This window comes from Rhinoderma darwinii, chromosome 7, assembly GCF_050947455.1.
Source record: "Rhinoderma darwinii isolate aRhiDar2 chromosome 7, aRhiDar2.hap1, whole genome shotgun sequence".
In the NCBI taxonomy this organism is placed as follows: Eukaryota; Metazoa; Chordata; class Amphibia; order Anura; family Rhinodermatidae; genus Rhinoderma; species Rhinoderma darwinii.
The window spans coordinates 95,347,201-95,371,681 of NC_134693.1; the positions used below are offsets into that span (position 1 = coordinate 95,347,201).

General features: G+C 43.8%; 1 protein-coding gene across 5 annotated transcripts in view; it reads right to left on the reverse strand.

Annotated features, from left to right (window-relative positions):
* Positions 1-24,481, reverse strand: part of ZC3H7B (zinc finger CCCH-type containing 7B) — a 231,682-nt gene that overhangs the window by 45,431 nt on the left and 161,770 nt on the right. For all 5 annotated transcript variants that reach the window (XM_075833706.1, XM_075833704.1, XM_075833707.1 and 2 more), the window contains exon 19: positions 19,661-19,766. In XM_075833706.1, coding sequence (XP_075689821.1) covers positions 19,661-19,766 — 106 coding nt within the window. The remainder of the gene's footprint in view (positions 1-19,660; positions 19,767-24,481) is intronic.

Genomic DNA, 24,481 nt, shown 5'->3' on the forward strand with positions numbered 1-24,481 from the left:
CATGGGCCATTCATATATTTATCTAAGTTAATCATGTCCCCCCTTAGTCGTCTCTTTTCAAAGCTAAACGGGTTTAAATATTTTAATCTTTCCTCATAACTTAGATTCTCCATGCCCCTTATTAGCTTCGTTGCTCTTTGTATTTTTTCCAACTCCAGGGCATCCTTTCTATGAACTGCAGCCCAGAACTGGACTGCATATTCTAGATAAGGCCGCACTAATGCTTTGTAAAGTGGTAATATTATATCCCTGTCCCATGCCTCTTTTAACACCTTAATGACCGGCCTATTTTAGACGTTCATGACAAAGCCATTTTTTTACGTTTTTCCATAGTCTCCACTTTTTATTTTTGCGTTGACATAGCTGTATAAGGTCTTGTTTTTTGCAGGACTGGTTGTAATTAGAAAAAAACCAGCAATCTCGCCACACTTTTTTGCGTCCTAAATTTACGCCGTTCACAGTGTGGTATAAATATCACAATAACTTTATTCAGCTGGTTGTTGCGATTGCAACGATACCAAATTTGTATAGTTTTTGTATGTTTTACTACTTTTACAGTGAAAACACTTTTTTTTCAAAATTATTTGTTTTTGTGCCTCCATATTTGAAGAGCCGTAACGGTTTTATTTTTTCGCCGATGCAATTGTAGGAGGGTATTTTTTTTTGCGGGACGACGTAGTTTTTATCAGTACCATTTTGGAGTAGATGCGACTTTTTGATCACATTTATTTTTAAGGCTGGATTCAAAGAAAACAGCAATTTGTTTTTTTATTTTATTTTTTACGACGTTCACCGTGCGGGTTAAATGATGTAATAAGTTTATAGTTGGGGTCGTTACGGACGCGGCGATACCAAATATGTGTAACTTTTTTTACTTTATTTTGTTTGTTAATAATAAAGCAGTTTGTAAGGGGAAAAAGTGGATTTTAAATATTTTTTTTTTTCCACTTTATATTAAACTTTTTTACTAGTCCCACTAGGGGACTTCACTATGCGATAATCCGATCGCATTTATAATACACTGCAATACTTTTGTATTGCAGTGTATTATGCCTGTCCGTGTAAAACCTCTGGCATGACCTAGCAGGCATTCACTACAGGCAGACCTGGGGGCTTTATTAGGCCCCCGGCTGCATTCGGAGACACAGACACTCGGCGATCTTATCGCCGGGTGTCAGTTGGATGAGAGGGAGCTCCCTCCCTCTCTCCAAAACCATTCAGATGCGGTGCACGCTATTGAGCACCGCATCTGAGGGGTTAAACGGGTGAGATCGATACTAATATCGATCTCACCCGGTCGAGCAGGGATGCCCCCAGCCCTCACCTACCTCTGGCAGCTGAGAGCAGGGAGATTTGACAGCTCCCTGCTCTGTTTACTTATTCCGATGCAGCGACTTAAAGTCTATTGCATCGGAATAAGGCCCATTAGTGACCGACGTAGAAACACTATGGGCCGGTCACTAACAGGTTAATACACGACAATATCTTGCTGGCCTTAGAAGCAGCTGATTGACATTGCATGCTGTTATTTAGTTTATGATCTACAAGTACACCCAGATCCTTCTCAACAGTATAGCGCCCCCTAGGACGTATGATGCATGCAGATTGTTGATACCCAGATGCATAACTTAACATCTACATTAAATCTCATTTGCCAAGTGGATGCCCAAATACTTAATCTGTCGAAATCAGCTTGCAATTTACGTACAACTTCCACAGACTGATCTATATTACATAGCTTGGTGTCATCTGCAAAAATAGAAATAGTGCTATTAATCTTATCCGCTATATCATTAACAAATAAATTTATTAATAATAGTGGTACCAGCACTGAACCCTGGGGTACACCACTTATAACCGGGGACTATTCAGAGTAGGAATCATTGACCACAACTCTCTGGATACGATCCTTGAGCCAATTCTCAATCCAATTACAAAACTATAGTTTCTAAACCAATAGTCCTTAAATTACCCATTAGACGTCTATGAGGGTATAGTCCTTAATTTACCCATTAGACGTCTATGAGGGACAGTGTCAAATGCCTTTGCAAAGTCCAAAAACACTATATTCACAGCGGCCCCTCTGTCTAGGCTTCTACTCACCTCTTCATAAAAACAAAATCAGGTTGGTTTGACTTCTGTCCTTAGTAAAACCGTGCTGGCTGTCACTTGTAATACAATTTTTTTGTCACATACTCCTGTATATAGTCCCTCAATAGCCCCTCAAATATTTTTCCCACAATGGATGTTAAGCTTACTGGTCTATAATTACACGGGTAAGACCTAGAGCCCTTTCTGAAAATAGGCACCATATTTGCCCAGCGCCAGTCCCTTGGCACTATACCAGTCACTAGAGAATCTCTGAATATTATGAAGAGGGGTACAGAAATAACTGAACTCTGCACTCCCTCCGTTTGGAGAAAAAAAAGGTTCAATCTGCAGAGGCGACAAGCCTTCTTTACGGTGAGAACTGTGAATCTACGGAATCTAGTCTACTGCAGAAGCTGGTCACAGCAGGGAGAGTAGATGGCTTTAAAAAAGGCTTAGATAAATTCCTAGAACAAAAAAAATATTAGCTCCTATGTGTAAAAATTTTTACCTTCCCTTTTCCCATCCCTTGGTTGAACTTGATGGACGTGTCTTTTTTCAACCGTACTAACTATGTAACGAAGTTCTTTAACCCCTTCGCGCTCAGGTCAGTACTATTACGTCGCGCTAAGTACATCGTTCGCGCTCAGGTCAGTAATAGTACTGACCTGAGTAAACACGGCGCCATTTAATTCCGGCGCGTGCTTGAGCTGTGATAACTGCTGTTTCTGACAGCAGGCTATCACAGCTTAGTGTGCAGGGACCGATCGCGGTGGTCCCCGCCGATTAACCCCTTAGAAGCCACGTTCAATAGCGATCGCGGCTTCTTAGGGGTTAAGCTGCCATCGCCGGCCTGCTACACGATAGCGGGCCGTGATGGCTACTATGGCAACCAGAATCCTAACAATGGACTCTGGCTACGCCATCGACGGAAGCCTAGTGGGTCCCGACAAAATCAGGACCCACTATGCTTGCTGTCAGCGAACAGCTGACAGCTCTAATACACTGCACTACGTATGTAGTGCAGTGTATTAGAATAGCGATCAGGGCCTCCTGCCCTCAAGTCCCCTAGTGGGACAAAGTAAAAAAAGTGTGAAAAAGTAAAAAAAAGTTGTGTAAAAATAAGAAAATAAAAGATTTAAAAGTATTAAAAGTAAAAATCCCCCATTTTCCCTTATCAGTTCTTTATTATTAATAAAAATATATAAACAAACAAATAAACTATACATAATTGGTATCGCCGCGTCCGTAACGTCCTGAACTACAAAACGATGTCGTTATTTATCCCGCGCGGTGAACGCCGTAAGAGAAAATAATAATAAACCGTACCACAATCACAATTGTTTGGTCACTTCACCTCCCAAAAAATGGAATAAAAAGAGATCAAAAAGTCGCATGTACCTAAAAATGGTACTGATCGAAACTACAGTTCGTTACGCAAAAAATAAGTCCTCGCACGCTGTAAAAAAAATTTTAATAAAAAACAATAGTAAAATTGCTGTTGTTTTAGTCACCACGCCACCTAAAATTAGAATAAAAACTGATCAAAAAGTCGCATGCACCCCAAGAAAACTACAATGGATTCCTCAAGGTCTCTAGTTTCCAAAAAGGGGTCACTTTTGGGGGGTTTCCACTGTTTTAGCACCACAAGACCTCTTCAAACCGGACATGGTGCCTAATAAATTAAATTAAATTAATTAATTAAATGTCACCTCTACTTTGCTCTAAATTCCTGTGAAACACCTAAAGGGTTAATAAACTTTTTAAATGCTGTTGTGAATACTTTGAGGGGTCTAGTTTCTGAAATGGGGTGTTTGATAAGGGTGTCTAATATATGGGCCCCTCAAAGCAACTTCAGAACTGAGCTGGAAACTAAAAAATAAAATAAAAATGAGGCAATACTTCGCTTCTTACATTATACTCATAATGAGCCGTGCCCACCCCGAGATGACCCCAGTTTTGACCGTTTGTATAAACGGAGACCCCTATTAGACCGTTTCAGCGCCCGGTTTTCCCAAGCATACACCCCCGAGAAGTGTATTTCTATAGATGAATCCCTGGTACATTTGAAAGGGAGGCTTCAATTCCGCGAGTACCTGCCGGGTAAGAGGGCAAGGTATGGCGTAAAGATGTATAAGCTGTACGAGAGTGCATCAGGGTATACCTACAAATTTAGGATATATAAAAGGGAAGGACACCAGTACTCAGGCCCCAGAATGCCCCCCCTTACTGGGAGTTAATACAAAAATTGTGTGGGATTTGGTGCACCCACTGCTGGACCAAGGTTACCACCTCTACCTGGATAATTTTTATACCAGCGTCCCACTCTTCAACTGCCTCGCTTCCAGAAGTCCTGCGGCATGCGGCACTGCTAGAAGAAATCTGAGAGGCCTCCCTAAGACTCTGCTTGGGCAAACAAGAAGGGGTGAGAGCAGGGCACAATCTAGCAGCAACATATTGTGTGTCAAGTACAAGACCAGGGAGATGCCACACCAGTACCCATGTACCTGTACGAGGTACCAGTACAGGGACCCCCAAACTAGACTGCATCCTGGACTACAATAGGTACATGGGAGGGGTGGACTTGTCATATCAAGTCCTGAAGCCTTACAGTACTTCTGGAAGCGGGGCCACAGGCATCGTACCAGGGCAACACTTTCCAGGAGAAGTTCCCCAAACTGGCAAGAAGGGAAAAAGTCAAGAGAGGTGCAGAGTCTGCTATAAGAGGGGGATAAGGAAGGACACAATATATCAATGTGACGCGTGTCCCGAAAAACCAGAGCTCTGTATGAAAGTGTTTTAAAATTTATCATCCATCCCTTTATTTTTAATTTACCCCAGTTTTACTCGCTCTGATCCACTTCGCACAGCTTACCCCTCCTCATCTTTCCCCTCTGAGCCCTGCTGTGTGCCCAGGCAGCTGATAACAGCCACATGTAGGGTATTGCCGTACCCGGGAGAGCCAACATTACAGTTTATGAGGTGTATATCTCCGGTGGCGCATGCTGGGCACAATATATCGGACACTGAATTGGCATATATGTATAGAAAATTGCAAATTTCACTCTGCACCAACTGCTGCACATTATCTTTTACACAATACCTGTGGGGTCAAAATGCTCACTACACCTCTAGATGAATGCCTTAAGGGGTGTAGATTTTAAAACAGGGTCACTTCTTGGGGGTTTCAACTGTACTGGTACCTTAGGGGCTTCTGCGTACAAGACTTAGCACCAGAAAAGCTCCAGTAGGCCAAATGGTGGTCCTTTCCTTCTGAGCCCTGCCGTGTGCCCAGTCAGCTAATAACAGCCACATGTAGGGTATTGCCGTACCCGGGAGAGCCCACATTACAGTTTATGGGGTGTATGTCTCCGGTGGCACATGCTGGGCACAATATATTGGACACTGACATGGCATATATATAGAAAATTGCAAATCTCACTCTGCACCATCTGCTGCGCATTATCTTTTACACAATACCTGTGGGGTCAAAATGCTCACTACACCTCTAGATGAATTCCTTAAGGGGTGTCGTTTTTAAAACGGGGTCACTTCTCGGGGGTTTCAACTGTACTGATACCTCAGGGGCTTCTGCACACACGACTTAGCACCAGAAAATTCCCAGTAGGCCACATGGTGGTCCTTTCCTTCTGAGCCCTCCCATGGGCCCAAACGGCAGTTTATCACCACAAATAGGGTATTGCCACACTCAGGACAAATTGGGCAACAAATTGGGGTATTTTATTCCTTGTGAAGATAAGAAATTTTGAGCCAAAACTACCTCTTATTGGAAAAAAATTAAATTTTTTTGAATTCACAGCCCAATTCAAATAAATTCTGTGAAAAAACTGTGGAGTCTAAATGGTCACAACACCCATAAATGAATTCCTTGAGGGGTGTAGTTTCCAAAATGGGGTCACTTCTGGTGGGTTTCCATTGCTTTGATACTTTGGGGCTCTGCAAATGCGACATGGCACCCGAAAACCAATCCAGCAAAATCTGGGCTCCAAAGAACACATAGCGCTCCTTTCCTTCTAATACCTCCCATGGGCCCAAACGGCAGTTTATGGCCACAAATAGGGTATTGCCGCACTCAGGACAAATTTGGCAACAAAATGGGGTATTTTATTCGTTGTAAAAATAAGACATTTTGAGCCAAAACTACATCTTATTGGAAAAAAGTTTTTTTTTTTTTAAATTCACAGCCCAATTCAAATAAGTTCTGTGAAAAAACTGTGGGGTCTAAATGGTCACAACACCCATAAATAAATTCCTTGAGGGGTTTTGTTTCCAAAATGGGGTCACTTTTGGTGGGTTTCCATTGCTTTGATACCTCTGAGGCTCTGCAAATGCGACATGGCACCCGAAAACCAATCCAGCAAAATCTGGACTCCTAAGAACACATAGCGCTCCTTTCCTTCTGAGGCCTCCCATGGGCCCAAACGGCAGTTTATCACCACAAATGGGGTATTGCCACACTAAGGACAAATTGGGCAACAAAATGGGGCATTTTGTTCCCTGTGAAAATAAGAAATTCTGATCAAAAATGACATCTTATTGGAAAAATTGTCATTCTTTTAATTTCACAGCCCAATTCAAATACGCGCTGTGAAAAAACTACGGGGTCAAAATGGTAACAACAACCATAAATGAATTCCTTGAGGGGTGTAGTTTCCAAAATGGGGTCACTATTGGGGGATTCCTACTGTTTTGGCACCTCGACACCTCTTCAAACCTGGCATGCTGCCTAAAATATATTCTAATAAAAAAGAGGCCTCAAAATGCACTAGGTGCTTCTTTGCTTCTAGGGCTTGTGTTTTAGTCCACGAGCGCAGTAGGGCCACATGTGGGACATTTCTAAAAACTGCAGAATCTGGACAATACATATTTAGTAGTGTTTCTCTGGTAAAAGCTTCTGTGTTACAGAAAAAATAATGAATAAAATTGAAATTCAGCAAGAAAAATGAAATTTGCAAATTTCACCTCCACTTTGCTTTAATTCCTGTGAAATGCCTGAAGGGTTAAAAAACTTTCTAAATGCTGTTTTGAATACTTTGAGGGGTCTAGTTTTTAAAATGGGGTGTTTTATCAGGGTTTCTAATACATAGGTCCCACAAAGCCACTTCAGAACTCAAGAGGTACCTTAAAAAAAAGGCTTTTGAAATTTTCTTAAAAATATGAGAAATTGCTGTTTATGTTCTAAGCCTTGTAACGTCCAAGAAAAATAAAATAATGTTCAAAAAACGATGCCAATCTAAAGTAGACTTATGGGAAATGTGAACTAGTAACTATTTTGGGTGGTATAACTGTCTGTTTTTCAAGCAGAGGCATTTAAATTCTGAAAAATGCTATTTTTTCTAAATTTTCTCTAAATTTTGCAATTTTTCTCAAATAAAGACTGAATATATCGACCAAATTTTACCACGAAGATGAAGCCCAAAGTGTCACGAGAAAACAATCTCGGAATCGCTTGGATAGGTTTAAGCATTCCGACGTTATTACCACATAAAGTGAAATATGTCAGATTTGAAAAATGGGCTCTGAGCCTTAAGGCCCAAACTAGGCTGCGTCCTTAAGGGGTTAAGAACTCTTGGGTGTAACCCATCTGGTCCCGGAGCCTTGTGCACATTTATTGTATTTAACTTAGCTTGAACCATATCTACATTCAGTCAATTAACTATATTAAATCGATGTATTAACAGTACTGGCACCGGCTACATCAGCTACTCTTTCTTCTGTCGTATATACAGAGCTAAAGAACCCATTTAGTAACTCTGCCTTCTCTTGATCCCCTGTGACCAACTCACCATTACCACTATTTAGGGGTCCTACATGTTCAGATCTTGGCTTTTTGCATTTACGGTATATAGTTGAAGAATTTTTTGGGATTTGTTTTGCCATCCTTTAATTTTGTATTTTTGCTGATTTTATTAAGCTCTTTGTAATTTAAAAAGGCTAGAGCTGTACCCGCAGATATGTATTTTTCAAATTCCCTTTTTGTTTGTCACATATTTCCCTTTTTACAGAAGGTGTAAGCCATCTGGGGTTTCATTTTAGATGTTTATAATGGTTACCGATAGAAATACATTTTGCACTATAATTATACAAAGATTTTAACCCCTTAAGGACACGGCCAATTTTGGCCTTGAGGACAGAGCAATTTTTTTACATTTCCCTCTTTGCATCAAGACGCTCATAACTCTTTTATTTTTTGTACGACGTAGTTGTATGAGGCTTTGTTTTTTGCGGGACGAGTTGTACTTTATGTAGGTACCATTTTTTGGTACAAATACATTATCGTTTAATTTCTATACATTTTTATTTTGGCGAAAATGAAGAAAAAAAAGCAGTTGCGCAGCAGTTTTAATATTTTTTTTTTTTTTACACCATACACCGATCATAAATAATGTTATACATTTGTTGTACAGGTTGCTACGGTCGGGGCGATACCAAATATGTTTATATTATTTCATGTTTTGGGACTTATATTTTAAAAAGTTTATTTATTATAAAAAATGTGTGTTTGTGTATTTGTTTTACTTTTTATTTATTTAGCATTCATTTTTTTTTACATTCATTTAACTTTTTTTTTTAATCCCATAAAGGGATTTATCATTTTTATTTTGTAACTGTAAAGTACTGGCATAGATCTATATGCCAGTACATTAGCCTGTTACTGATTGTACACAGGCAGTTGTTATGGCATACCTCAGTATGCCCTAACAACAGGAAATATGTTCAGACAGCCCTGGGGTCCTTCAATGGACCCTGGGCTGTCTGGCCATACAAGTTGTGGGATTTGATCGCGTCACAGTTATCTTGTGTGACGCGATCAATGTGCAGTCCCCCCTCATTGAACGCCGCGATCAGCTTTCATTGCGGCGTTCAAAGGGTTAACGGCGGAGAGAAGAGGTTTCTCTCCTCTCTGCTGTCGGAGCGGGGCCGTGGCTGTGTATTACAGCCGCTGCCCCGCTCTCGATCGCGCGCAGAGACGGCTGTCACACAGGACGAGTGTGCTCGTCCTAATGCGCGAAGTGCTCGCCGCTCAGGACGAGCATTCTAGTCCTGTATGGCAGAAACAGGGAAGTTGGATCCAGCGCTAGGAGTGTGGTAGAGGTAAAACGGAAAACTAGTTTCCAAGTTTAATTGTTCTCGGTTAAAAATCGAAGCACAGGGGCTACGAAAAAATAAAGTGACAGGTAGGTCAGTCCAGAGTACAGAGAAAAGGAATGCAAGGGCGGTAGCCTACGCGTTTCAGACCTTTGCTAGGTCCTTAGTCATGGCTTATGGACCTAAGCCATGACTAAGGACCTAGCAAAGGTCTGAAACACGTAGGCTACCGCCCTTGCATTCCTTTTCTCTGTACTCTGGACTGACCTACCTGTCACTTTATTTTTTCGTAGCCCCTGTGCTTCGATTTTTAACCGAGAACAATTAAACTTGGAAACTAGTTTTCCGTTTTACCTCTACCACACTCCTAGCGCTGGATCCAACTTCCCTGTTTCTGCCATACCTTCTGCGTGTGCCGACACGAGGATCCGTGTTGCTGATTCTTATATCCTTCTGTGACAAGGTGAGCTGGAGGAGTTCCTTCATATATTTTTTCTTGCATTCTAGTCCTGTGTCGGCAACCAGTTAAAATCTCTCATTTACCATTTGTACCATTATTTGACATTAGTTGTTCCCAGTTTATCTCCTTAATTGCAGCCCTCATCCTGGGGAAATTGGCCTTCTTAAAATTAAAAACGTTTGCCCTCCCAGCCTGTGTTTGTTTTTTACAGTATAGGTAAAATGCAACTATATTGTCATCACGGTTACCGAGGTCATCACGAACAATGACATTCCCAATAAGAGCTGTACTCTGCATTGATTGAAATGACCAGATCCAACTCAGCTTCACCTCTAGTTGGGAAAATTCTCCTGCAACAGGTTGAGGAAATGTCTCCCCTTGGCTGTTGTAGCCGAACCATGACACCAATTAATATCCCGGAAATTAAAATCTCCCATCACTACAGTACCCTCCTGTGCAGCCCGCGCAGTTATATGGGGGGGGGGGGGGGTCCATAGATTACAAAAAAAGTAATCCTTTTAGTGTTTACCTCCCTTTGTAATTCCACCCACAGGGTTTCAACCTCCTCACAATTTTCACCCTCTAATGTCTCTTTTGACTCGCCTTCGTATCACTTCTCACATACAGACATACACCACGCCTTTCCTATTTGTCCTGTCTTTCCGAAACAGTATAAAACCTGTAGATTTACAGACCAGTCATAAGAGGAGTCTAGCCATGTTTATGTAACACCAAATGTATCTATATGTACCTCCAGTACCAAGGCCTCCATCTCCCACAGTTTGACATCATTATTTTCAACTTTGTTTTGTAACAAAAGGATCTCTTTATCCAGTTGTTTAGTCCTCTCCCCACAGTCTATTTCTCCCCCACCAATATAGTCTGACCCCTGTCTAACCAAACTACCAGTTTATTTTCTACATTGACCCCCTTCCTCAGCCCTAGTTTAAATACTCCGCCACCCCAGCTAGAATTCTCTCCCCCAGCACAGCGGACCCCCTTCCGATTAGGTGCAAATCATCTGCAGAATACAGTTTGCTCCCCAATGAAAAGTCAGCCCAATGCTCTAGGAACCCAAAGACTTATCCTCTACACCAGGGGTCTCAAACTCGGCCGGGTAAGTGGGCCGCATATAGAAAAAATGGGAAGTTGACGGGCCGCATTACTTTCAAATTTGATACAATACAAAATTATTGTTAATCAATTAGTTATTTGAACTACTAGAACACTACATTACTATAATAGCGCTAGGTTTAAAATTTGAGATATTTCTCCACGTGCTTATTTCAACAATCCAGCTTTCCTGTTTAAGTGCCGCAGTGCCCTCTGTGGATGCTGCCACACACCCCTAGATAAGGCCACAGTGCCCTCTGTAGATAAGGCCACAGTGCCGTCTGTAGATAAGGCCACAGTGCCGTCTGTAGATAAGGCCACAGTGCCGTCTGTAGATAAGGCCACAGTGCCGTCTGTAGATAAGGCCACAGTGCCGTCTGTAGATAAGGCCACAGTGCCGTCTGTAGATAAGGCCACAGTGCCGTCTGTAGATAAGGCCACAGTGCCGTCTGTAGATAAGGCCACAGTGCCGTCTGTAGATAAGGCCACAGTGCCGTCTGTAGATAAGGCCACAGTGCCGTCTGTAGATAAGGCCACAGTGCCCTCTGTAGATAATGCAACACACCCCTAGATAATGCCAGTGTCCTCTTCAGATACTGTCACCCACCCACTTGTAGCTAATGCCACAGTGCCCTCTGTAGAGGCTGCCAAAGTGCCCTCTGTAGAGGCTGCCAAAGTGCCCTCTGTAGAGGCTGCCAAAGTGCCCTCTGTAGAGGCTGCCAAAGTGCCCTCTGTAGAGGCTGCCAAAGTGCCCTCTGTAGAGGCTGCCAAAGTGCCCTCTGTAGAGGCTGCCAAAGTGCCCTCTGTAGAGGCTGCCAAAGTGCCCTCTGTAGAGGCTGCCAAAGTGCCCTCTGTAGAGGCTGCCAAAGTGCCCTCTGTAGAGGCTGCCAAAGTGCCCTCTGTAGAGGCTGCCAAAGTGCCCTCTGTAGAGGCTGCCAAAGTGCCCTCTGTAGAGGCTGCCCCGGTGCCCTCTGTAGAGGCTGCCCCGGTGCCCTCTGTAGAGGCTGTCCCAGTGCCCTCTGTAGAGGCTGTCCCAGTGCCCTCTGTAGAGGCTGCCCCAGTGCCCTCTGTAGAGGCTGCCCCAGTGATGTCAGGGGCTTGCCCAGAGCTGGTGTCCCAGGCAGAGCGCTAGTAGGCTCTTCCTGGGACTCCAGCTGTGCTCCTGACATCACTGGGACTCCTGCTCTGGGGAAGCCCCTGACATCATTGTCGATGTATGGACAGCGATGTCAGAGGCTTCCCCAGAGTCCCGTAGCAGAGCCGATAATAGCGCTCTGCGCGGGACTCCGCTCTGGGGAAGACCCTGACACACTGTCCATATATGGGCAGATATGTCAGGGAATTCCGCAGCGTCCCGGAGCAGAGCCTATACTAGCGCTCTGCCCGGGACTCCGGCTCTGGGGAAGCCCCAGACATCGCTGTTCATATGTGGACAGCGATATCAGGGAATTCCACAGAGTCCAGGAGCAGAGCCGACACCAGCGCTCTGCTCGGGACTCCGGCTCTGGGGAAGCCCCAGACATCGCTGTTCATATGTGGACAGCGATGTCAGGGAATTCCACAGAGTCCAGGAGCAGAGCCGACACCAGCTCTCTGCTCCGCTCTGGGCAAGACCCTGACACACTGTCCATATATGGGCAGCGATGTCAGGGAATTCCACAGAGTCCCGGAGCAGAGCCAACACCAGCGCTCTGCTCGGGACTCCGGCTCTGGGGAAGCCCCAGACATCGCTGTTCATATGTGGACAGCGATGTTAGGGAATTCCACAGAGTCCCGGAGCAGATCAGACACCAGCGCTCTGCTCGGGACTCCGGCTCTGGGGAAGCCCCCGACATCGCTGTTCATATGTGGACAGCGATGTCAGGGAATTCCAGAGTCTCGGAGCAGAGCCGATACTAGCGGCTCTGTGTCCCGCGGGCCGCAGATGACAGCCCCAGGGGCCGCATGCGGCCCGCGGGCTTGAGACCCCTGCTCTACACCAAGACTTAAGCCATGCATTTAACTCCCTGAGCTCCCGCTGTCTTTCCTGTGATGCGTATTGCATAGGCAGTATTCCTGAGAATACTACCTTGGAGGTCCTTCCCGTCAGCTTGTAGCCTAGTTCTTTAAACCCCACCATAAATATCTAATAGGTGGGGTTTAAATCACGGCTGTTTTCATCATTCCAAGAAAACTACACTGGAGAGAGCAGAGAGGTCTTGTATTACAGAACGGTGGTCAAAGCTTGTCCAGATAAGTGGGGATGAAATAATTGTCTTTGGTAGGGACACCCCTTTAAAGAGGCTCTGTCACCACATTATAAGTGCCCTATCTCCTACATAAGGAGATCAGCGCTATAATGTAGGTGACAGCAGTGCTTTTTATTTAAAAAAAACGATTTTTACCACTTTATTAGCGATTTTAGATTTATGCTAATGAGTTGCTTAACCCCTTCGGGACCCAGCCTGTTTTGGCCTTCAGGACCCAGCCGATTTTTTCAAATCTGACATGTGTTACTTTATGTGGTAATAACGTTGGAATGCTTTTACCTATCCAAGCGATTCTGAGATTGTTTTCTCGTGACATGTTGTACTTTATGTTAGTGAAAAAATGTTGTCGATAATTTTGGTATTTATTTCTGAAAAACACCACAATTTAGCAAAAATTCGCATTTTTCTAAATGTAAACGTATCTGCTTGTAAAACAGATAGTAATAGCACACAAAATAGTTACTAGTTAACATTTCCCATATGTCTACTTTATGTTTGCATTGTTTTTGAACGTCCTTTTATTTTTCTAGGACGTTACAAGGCTTAGAACTTTAGCAGCAATTTCTCTTATTTTAAAGAAAATTTCAAAAGGCTATTTTTTTCAGGGACCAGTTCAGTCTGAGGTGGCTTTGAGGGCCTTATATATTAGAAAATCCCCAGAAGTCACCCCATTTTGAAAACTGCACCCCTCAAGGTATTCGAATCAGCATTCACAAAGTGTTTTAACCCTTTAGGCGTTTCACAGGAATTAAAGCAAAGTAGAGGTGAAATTTACAAATTTTATTTTTTTTGCCGAAATTAATTTCTAATACATTTTTTTTTTGTAACACAGAAAGTTTTACCAGAGAAATGCAACTCAATATTTATTGCCCAGATTCTGCAGTTTTTAGAAATATCCCACATGTGGCCCTAGTGTGATAATGGACTGAAGCACCGGCCTCAGAAGCAAAGGAGCACCTAGTGGATTTTGGGCCTCCTTTTTTTTTAGAATATATTTTAGGCACCTTGTCAGGTTTGAAGAGGTCTTGTGGTGCCAAAACAGTGGAAACACCCCAACAGTTACCCCATTTTGGAAACTACACCCCTCAAGGAATTTATCTAGGTGTATAGTTAGCATTTTGACCGCACAGGTTTTTCGTAAAATTTTTTAGAATTAGTCTGTAAAATTTTTTAATAATTACAAGAAATAAAAAAGAAAATGCACCCCAACATTTGTAAAGCAATGTCTCCCGATTACAGCAATATCCCATATGTGGTAATAAACTGCTGATTGGACCCACAGCAGGGCTCAGAAGGGAAGGAGTGCCATTTGGATTTTGGAGAACGGATTTTGCTGGATTGGTTTTCGGTGCCATGTCGCGTTTGCAACGCCATGGAGAGACCAAAACAGGGGAAACCCCCCAAAAGTGACCCCATTTTGGAAACGACAACTCTCAAGGAATTTATCTAGGGGTATAGTTAGCATTTTGACCACACAGGTTTTTTGCAGAATTTAGTGGAATTAGGCAGTGAAAATGAAAATCAACTTTTTTTTCTGAAAAAGCATAGAAATGTTAAATTTTTACAAGGAATAAAGGAAAAAAAGAACCACAACATTTGTAAAGCATTTTCTTCCGATTACGGCAATACCCCATATGTGGTAATAAACTGCTGATTGGACCCATGGCAGCGCTCAGAAGGGAAGGAGTGCCATTTGGATTTTGGAGCACGGATTTTGCTGGATTGTTTTTCGGTGCCATGCCGCCTTTGCAACGCCCTGGAGAGACCAAAACAGTGGAAGCCCCCCAAGTTACCCCATTTTGGAAACCCCCCTCAAGGAATTTTTCTAGGGGTATAGTGAGCATTTAGACTCCACGGGTCTTTTGCAGAATTTATTAGAATTAGGCGGAGAAAATTAATATCACAATTTTTTTCCACTAAAATGTTGCATTTTCTCATTTTCACAAGGGATAAAGGAGAAATAAACAACCAATTTTTATAAAGCAATTTCTCCCGGGTGCGGAAATACCCCACATGGGGTCATACATTTTTTTCATTAGAAATGAATCAACCCTTTCAGGACTGATCAATTTTTTGCTTTCTTATTTTCGTTTTTCACTACCCGCCTTCCAAGAGCCATAACTTTTTTCTTTTTCCGTCAGTAGAGTGATGTGAGGGCTTATTTCTTGCGGGAGGAATTGTAGTTTCTATTGATACAATTTAAAGTGCCATAAAAAGTACTGGGAAACTGAAAAAAATAGGAAAATATAGAAATATAGGAAAAAAATCTGATTCCATTTTTTGGGGTTTTCGTTTTTACAGCTTTCGCCGTGCGGTAAAAATGAAAACGACAGCGATTTTGGCGTTTAAATTATTTAAGTTATTTTTTTACATTACTTTTGAAGAAAAATGGGAAAAGGTTTTTTTTTAAACTTTTTTTTCTTTCTCACTACTAATAACTTTAATTCTTCTACACATTTTATTAGTCCCCTTAGGGGACTTGTACCAGCGATCATTGGATCGCGGGTACAATATGCTGCGATACTAATGTATTGCAGTGTATTGTTATTCTTACAGGCTTCTGTAATCGCACGATCGCTGTTCCTGTCCGTTAGTCCTGGGTGTCAGCTCTAATACACAGCCGTCGCCCGCAGCGTATGGAGCGGGCTCAGCACGTGAGCCGGCTCCATACATCACCCCCGCACCATGACGTGCTATTAAGTCATAGTGCTCAAAGGGGTTAATGCACAGCGGGTGGTGTGAATATTGCAATTTTCCACTGATATGCCATTTTAGTGCATAATATGTTGTGCCCAGTTTGTGCCACTGAAGACAAATACCTCATAAAGCATCAAGCGGGTTCTCCCGGGTATGGGGATGCCATATATGTGGGCGCAAACTGCTGTTTGGGGACGCTGCAAGGCTCAGAAGGGAGGGAGCGCCATTTTGCTTTTGGAGCGCAGATTTTGCTTGGTAGTTTTTCTGTTTGGGGTTTTGCTGGTATTTCAGTTTATAATGTGGGGACATATGTAATCTGTGCGGAGAACATCAGGGCATAATAAGAGGGTATAAAAATGCAGTAAATAAATAATAATTCATAGATATGTGGCCGGTGTCGCACTGATAAATGGTGTCGGATCTTATCCGCTTTTAGAAAACACTGCACATTTTGCATCGCCATATTCTGAGAGCCAGAACTTCTTTATTTTTTCACCACCGGAGCTGCGTGAGGGCTTATTTGTTGCGGGACAATCTGTACTTTTTATTGGTACCATTTTGGGATACATGCGATTTTGTTGATCACTTTTTATTAAAGTTTTTTGCAAGGCGGGTGACCAAAAACAAGCAATTCTGACAATGTTTTTTTAGTTTATTTTTGCGGTGTTCACCGTGCACTATAAATGACCATTATATTTTATTCTGCGGGTCGGTACGATTACGGCGATACCATAGGTATATAGTTTTTTTTTATGTTTTGCAGCGTTTGCGCAATAAAATCTTTTTTTTATAAAATAATAAATTTTCTGTCACCATATTCTGAGAGCCGTAACTTTTATTTTTCAGTCAAAAAAGCTGTGTAAGGGCTTGTTTTTTGCGGGACGGGTTGTAATTTTTATCGGTATTATTTTCAGGTACATGCGACTTTTTGATCACTTTTTATTCTCTATTTTGGGAGGGGTGGTGACCAAAAAATAGTGATTCTGGTGTAGTTTTTAATTGATTTTTTTGGGGCGTTCATCGTGCGGGAAAAATAACATTATAGTTTTATAGTTGGGGTCGTTACGAACGCGGTGATACCAGATATGTGTACTTATTTTTAACGTGTTCATTTTTTTCCTATAATGAAAGACTTATTGGAAAAAAATGAAGTGTTTGTTTATATAACTTATAACTTTTATTTTTACACTTTTTTAAAACATTTTTATTATCTTTTTTTACTTGTCCCACTAGGGAACACTTAGACTTGCAGCTTTGATCGCTGCTAGAGTACATTACACTACACACGTAGTGTAATGCACTCCAACTGTCATTGTGACGTGACAGTCACACTGACAGGAAGTCTCGGAGGAGCGGCAGGAGGCTGCTCCTCCGAGGCTTCCGTACATGGCAACCCGGAGGTAATTGTCTGACCTCCGATTGCCACGACAAGCATTGGTAGCCCCCACGATCACTTCGTGGGGACTGCCGTTGTGCTTCAAACCACTTAAATGCGGCGACGGCAATCCGTCGCCGCATTTATGGGGTTAATTGCCGAAATCAGCGGCGATGGTCCGCTGACCGGCAAGGCTGGAGTGTCAGCTGTCAGGGACAGCTGACTTCCCGGTTCCCGGACACTGTCCGTTAGGACAGTGTGCGCCGGGAACTACTCCGCAATAGTACGTCTGGATGCGGGAACTAACCCCTCTGCAGGACGTACTATTGCGGCGCAGCGCGGCAAGAGGTTAATGCCCAAGTGGGCGTATTTTTACTTCAGACCAAGTGGGCGTTGTACAGGGGAGTGTATGACGCTGACCAATCAGTGTCATGCACTCCTCTCCATTCATTTACTCAGCGCATAGAGATCCTGCTAGATCCTTATGTGCTGTCTTATACTAACAAATTAACAATACTGAAGTGTTTAGACAGTGAATAGACATTCCACGGGATGTCTATTCACAATCCCTGCACTTCGTTACTGTTTCTATGGTAGTTACAGCAGAGGAAACGTGATCTCGTTGTAACCTGTCATTTACAGCGGGATCTCGCGAGATTACGCTTCCTCTGCTGTAACTACCACAGACAGAGCAACGAAGTGCAGAGATTGTGAATAGACATCCCGTGGAATGTCTATTCACTGTCTAAACACTTCAGTATTGTTAATGTGTTAGTATAAGACAGCACATAGTGATCTAAAAGGATCCCTATGCGCTGCCTAAATGAATGGAGAGGAGTGCATGATGCGGATTGGTCAGCGTCATACACTCCTCTGTACAACGCCCACTTGGTCTAAAGTAAAAATACGCCCACTTGGGCATTGAGCAACTCATTAGCATAAATCTAAAATCGCTAATAAAGTTGTAAAAATAGATCGTTTTTGAAAAATAAATAAAAAGCACTGCTGTCACCCACATTATAGCGCTGATCTCCTTATGTAGGAGATAGGGCACTTTTAATGTGGTGACAGAGCCTCTTTAAGGCTACTTGCAGTATTGTGCATGGGGCCATAGGCAAAAATCGGCTAGCACACTGATGAAAACTATCATGTGCATGTAAGATTTACTAAGCATTTATTCAAATATATTTAGACATGGCTGTATTCGCTGCCTGTGGGAAAATGTAAACCTACATAAACTTGAAATCTCAATGTGTCAAAAATGTTGTGAGAGTTTACGGATATATGTCACTAGCACTTCCACTGAAGTACCACAAAGACACAATGGCTGCTCCTTCTCAGTTCATGAGATATCAATTTGAATCATGTTTATAGAAGGGGCTGTGGGAGTGATGGGATCAGACAGATTTATTCTTCTATTTTAGATGTTCCTTAGTTACTTCTTTTTTTGACCCCTAAATTAGTGACAGTGTACAAAACTAAAAATAATGTACTGTACAGAAAAGTTCTTATCATTCAGAAATCAGAAAAATCTGAGTAGTCACCAAGTTCCCTTTAAGTCATTGTAGCTAATGGCATTAAGGTGCCTAGGAACATTTCTTTCTAAGATGGGTGATCCAAAACAGAATAAAATAAGTATTGCCATACTGCGCCTAAAGAACAACCCATACAGCAGCCAGATACACATTGTCCAGGTTTTATACGGTGTCTGTGCCAACATTGGTGGTCTAGGGAAGTGAAGGGGTCAATGCCCATATCCATGGTGCTCTAAGGTACTGTTGGGCTACGAAAAGTGAAGAGGTTAATGTCAGCGCACCTTGTGGTCTAGTGTTGTGAGGACGTTAAAATGTCAGGCGTGGAGAGACTCACCTGCACGCTGGCCGATACTATTGCCATGGCAACCGTACAACATTCCAGAAATTATCCTGCATAGGTCCAATTAATTGGAATTGGACCCTGTATATGGGAGCATATTTTCCCTGAGTGGGGGGAGTTTGCAAAGCTGCTCGGTTGTGTAGAAAATAAAAAGGGAGATGTGGCAGTCACCTCTTTGGAAGCCCTAACGACGACAATGCAGGTATGGCAGCAGATTAACATTGCTAGGGACATGACCGGTCGTCTTTAACAGAAGAGAACAAAAAATTACCTATATTTTTAGGTTGATTTCTTGGTTTTATGTAGAAAAGTTTTAGGCAGGACATATGTATTGAGTACAGTATTGAACAGCAGTGGACATGTCTGCATTCACATCATACCTCTTACCAGGACAGCATGACAAAATCTCCTTTCTCGCTGTGAAACGCTCAGTGTGGACACAAATAAGAAGAAATCTTGTGGGAGCTGTCCTGATATATATCAATTTGGCATGATCAGAGTTTTGAAATATTGGCTGTCAAAATAATGTAATTTCAGAAGAATTCAACAAGCAAAGTTCTGCAATCAATCTTGAGTTACCTTCTGTTTTCTGTGGTATTTATGACAAAATGGCACAAACTTGATTTTACCAAAACATTAAACAAAAAGACATAGCACTGCACTGCTATTCATGTTTTAGACTCTGCAAAATACCTCATACTGCTGAGGAAAAGAGCGAATGGACGGAAGAGGTCTGATGGGAACCCATTTTTTTTTTGCCTTTGACATCATCAGCAGCACTCGCTTATCTTTTGTCCAGCTGTAAAGTAGCAAAGAAAGTGGTCAGTTAGTTTCTTGGCAGCTTTATTTTTATAAATGCATTTATTTTCCGTTTTCAACACACAAAATATAATGGTGCAAACAAATGCAGCACTGACATCAGCTCACAGGCCAGACAATGGAAGTATAAAGAGTGCAAAGAACACAGAATAATAACGTACGGTTCAAATCAATAAGGATCAAGAAACTCTGATATGCACCCTGAACACGCAGCCATGCATAATAACCCGTAAGAGAACAGGAAAGAAGTAAAGAGAAACAAACGAGAAGAGGGGACAGAGAGGAAAGAGGAAGGAGAAAGAACTGACCTGACACCTAGTGCTCATGCTCAAGAAGCCATGATGGTCCTGTACTCCACAGAAGCCTGAAACCTAATCCATTCACGCCATGTTTTGAGGAAGTTGGCATGGGATCCTCTCATTGATGCCATGAGGTCCTCCATTCTCATAATCTCCTGGATCTCGCTGAACCACATGCCCACCGACGGAGGACAAGATTGTCTCCACAACGCAGGGACACACGCTCTAGCTGCATTCACCAGGTGGCGAATGACTGAGCGTCGATTCGTAGATAGAGGCACATCACACAGATGGAGCAGTAAGAGGCCCGGAGATCGCGGGAGGGGGAAATCTGTAAATTTCGAGGAGATGCGCCACACCTCAGACTAGAAATCCCAAAAAATTTGCAAGATTGTACCCACATGGTCACCACATCTCCAACACAACGGTGAGACAGCAGGTATGATCGCATGCAATCTGGAAGGCACTCTATACCATCGTTACAGAATCTTAAACCCCGCCTCCTGAAATCTGCTAGCCATCGAGGCTTTATGCGTCATAGTGAACAAGCGAACCTTATGTTCTGAAGTGAATGTTAGACCCAAGTCCCTCTCCCAGCTAAGCAGGCAGGAAGGTGTGGACAGATTGGAGGGAGAGTTCAGGAGAGCATACAGTCTTGACAACGAGTGACGCACCGTGCCCATGCAAAGGAGTTCGAAAGGAGAGCTATCTCGCGAGTGCGCCGATGGATTAGGTAGGGACGCAAGGAAGTGTCTCAACTGGGTGGCCTGCCATGTGTTAAATGAGACAGGGTCAGACAAAGACTCCAACTGAGCGCTAGTCATCCACGTCTCATCCTGCATAAAGTGTGCAGCACGTCCCTTACCTGCCCTCAACCAGAGCTGAAAAGGGCCCCCTTCCCGCCCCGGTGGGAATGCAGGATTGCCCAAAATTGGAAACAGGGGGAGGGAGACGGGGAAATCTCTTTTCGAGGAAAGAGCCGCGACGCAACCGCCAGGGTGGGCCCGATAGTCGGGTGCGTCCGCGCCGACAGGGGAACGTGGCTGCCCAACCAAGGTAAGGCCTGCAAAGGGACTTCAAGAAAGGCCTGTTCCATGGACACCCACTCTTTAATCTCAGTGTGCCTAAACCAGTCTAAAAGTCGTGTCAAATGGGAGGCCTGATGGTAGGAAACAAAGTCCGGGAGACCAATGCCACCCTCACATTTAGCACGAAAAAGCATGGATCTGGCAATACGCGCAGGTTTCACCGCCCATATGAACTTGTGGAGTAGGGACAACAGAGCTTGAAAGAATGGGCGTGGGATGTTTATCGGCAGCGCCTGGAAGAAATACAAGATCCGTGCTAAATTATTAATTTTAAATATGTGTATAGGTTCAGACAGCACCAGATACGTGGAAGGGTGGGGTTTTGCACGGATAGGCGCCCAACCCAAATATAAATATAAAAGAGTATCCGGCACACCTATTTTGAAACAAAAACAGAACACTCTGCCACTGGCATTAAAAACAAAAACAAAATAAAAATACCTTTGTTTCAAAATTGGTGTGCCGAATACTCTTATAATTAATTTTAAATATGGCACACCTACCAAACCAGGTAAAGGTGCCCAACATAAAATGAAAATGAAAGGGGACAAGGGACAGCCTTGCCTTGTATCATTAGAGATAGCGAGTGAGAAGTGCCCGTTGACCTTAACCTGAGCCGATGGGGAGGAGTAGAGACCCGAAATCCATTTCATCATATGTGCACAAAATCCCACATACCGCAAAGCAAAAAGCATAAAATCCCAATTGACTCCGTCGAAGGCCTTCTTCGCATCTGTCGACAGAAAGCACGTGGGAAGGGCCGAGACAGTCGCTTGATACATTAGGTTAATTGCCCGAGTGGTATTAGCTCGTGCTTCCCTTAGGGGCATGAAGCCCACCTGGTCGTTATGTATCATAGTATGTAGTAGTGGGGACATCCTATGGGCCAGGATCTTAGCAAATCGCTTTAGATCAATGTTTAAAAGAGAAATGGGACGATAATTTTGACACAAGGAAGGGTCCTTCCCCTCTTTGGGTATCACCGTGATGTGGGCCCTCAACGTTTATTGAGGAAGGGAACTTCCCTTTGAGTGAATTGAAGGCATGTAGGAAATGGGGCGAGAGCAAATCTGAGCAGGCCTTATAATATTGTAAGGGTAGTCCATCCGGGCCCGGTGCCTTCCCCGAAGGAGAGTCCTTCAGTGCCCAAGACCACTCTTCCAAGGAAATAGGGGCGTCCAGGGCAGTAATAGCCTCCGAAGGGATACATTTCATCCCAGAGGACCGGAGAAACTGCTCAATCGTCTCCAAGTGACTACCGCCAACCGGAGAAGAAGGTGCTCGAGGAAGATTATAAAGCGAGTGGTAATAGGCACGGAAGGCCTCCACAATGTCTTGTGGGAGCTGCAGACGCCTATTGTGTGAGCCTAGAACATGTGGAACAAAGGTGCGAGAACGTGTTTTCCTAAGTGCCCGCGCCAGAGTCCTACCAGGTTTGTTACTAAATTAGTAAAAGTGCCGCCTGCATAAGGAGGCCCTTGCCTTAGAGAGACAGAGCGAGCGGACCTGCACTCTCAACTGCCCCAACTCCGCCCCCACAACCCGCTCCTGAGAAACCTTATAGGACTGTTCCAATCTGTGCATCCGGGACAATAAGTCCAGGTGTGCCGTCCGCTCCTTCTTAAGTTTGGAGCAAATACGTATGAAGGAACCGCGCACTACACATTTCTGTGCCTCCGAAATGCAGAAAGGGTCAACCCCTGGCGAAACATTCGTGGCAAAGTACTCCACTAAGTCCCTGCGAATCTCCGATACCACCGTCGTATCCTTTAAGAGCGATTCATTCAAGCGCCACTGTCAGGAGCGAGCCGAGGGGCTAAATAGAGTAAGAGTAATAAGAGCATGGTCATAAAATGTAATGTCGTCAATGGAGGCAGATGTGAGGCTGGAGAGATGTGAATGGTGTAGAAAAAAATAGTCTATTCCAGCCGACGTATACGACGGTGAGCTGGCCTGGATAAAGAGGAATGCCCTTGTGAAGAACCTAATGCGGGATCTAAGGTGGCATTCAAATCACCCCCCCAATATTGGAGTGCCTTCCAGAAAGTCATCCAACGCTGCAAAAACCCTTTCCAGTAAGGCGACTTGACCAGTGTTAGGGAGATAATACGATGCCAGTGTGTACAGAGTGTTATCCAGCATACCCTTCACGAAGAGGTACCGTCCCGCTCCATCTGTGCGAGTCTCCACATGTTCCCAATAGAGACAGCGTGAAATCAGGATGGAGACCCCTTAGTCTTGGAATCAGGGGACACACTATGATATCCCTCTGTATAATGGGAATCTGTGAGCTTCCGTATGCAGTCAACCCGAAAGTGGGTCTCCTGCAGGAATGCCACGTGCGCTTTTCTCTTCCACAGAATACGGAGAATGGAGGACCTCTTTTCCAGGATATTCAGACCCTGTGCATTCAGGGAGACAATGGTAATGTCAGTCATGATAGGAGATGAATGAGAAGACAGAGGTGGGAAGGGGGAGAACAAAAGAAAAAGCCCCTGTACAGAGACAGAAGTACAGGAGCTGCGAAAAAAAACAGTCCCTCTAATATCGGAGTACAAAACCCCTCAACCACTCGACGTGAGCTATGTCGTCCTCAGAAGAAAAATACCCTCAGACCACGACACAGCAACACGGAACCCTAATGGGGAAAGAGGAAAGACAGCGATGCGACTAACAATGCCTCAAAAATACAGTAAAAAACTAGAAATCACAAATTGAGTTCAGTGAAACCCCGGACTCACCAGGTTAACTACCGCATGAACCTACCCTCCTCCGCTTGACTAAACAGCTGAAACATCCCCCACTGGAGAAAACCCCCAGACCCGGATCCTGTACAAATGTCCCCCATAACAACACCATCAATGCCGTCTTCTGCATCTCTTAAAGAACCCTGCGAAAAAAGGGGATAAGTGCAAATAACGTTCAACTATAATCTGTGTCCCAGTGAAAGGCACTAGGTTACACAAGGAGGATGTAGTAGATCAGTGTCTTTGTGGGGATCGCCGCCCTGAGGGCCGAAGCTCGGCTGGCCCGACTCCACAGTCTCTGTGTGGGGATCGCCGCCCTGAGGGCCGGAGCTCGGGCAGCTCAACTCTGGAGCGAGGCGGGATAGGATGCACAAAATCAGGATATGGTCCTCATGTAATAAAGAACGGTGCCGGGGGTTCAGTCCAATCCGGTAACCGCACCGGTGAGATCTCCAAAAACCGGAAGGCCTCCTCTAGGTCATCTGGAGACCGAATCGCAAACGATTGCCCCTGCCTGCGAAGGATGACATGGAAGGGGTGGCCCCATCTGTAAGTAGCTCC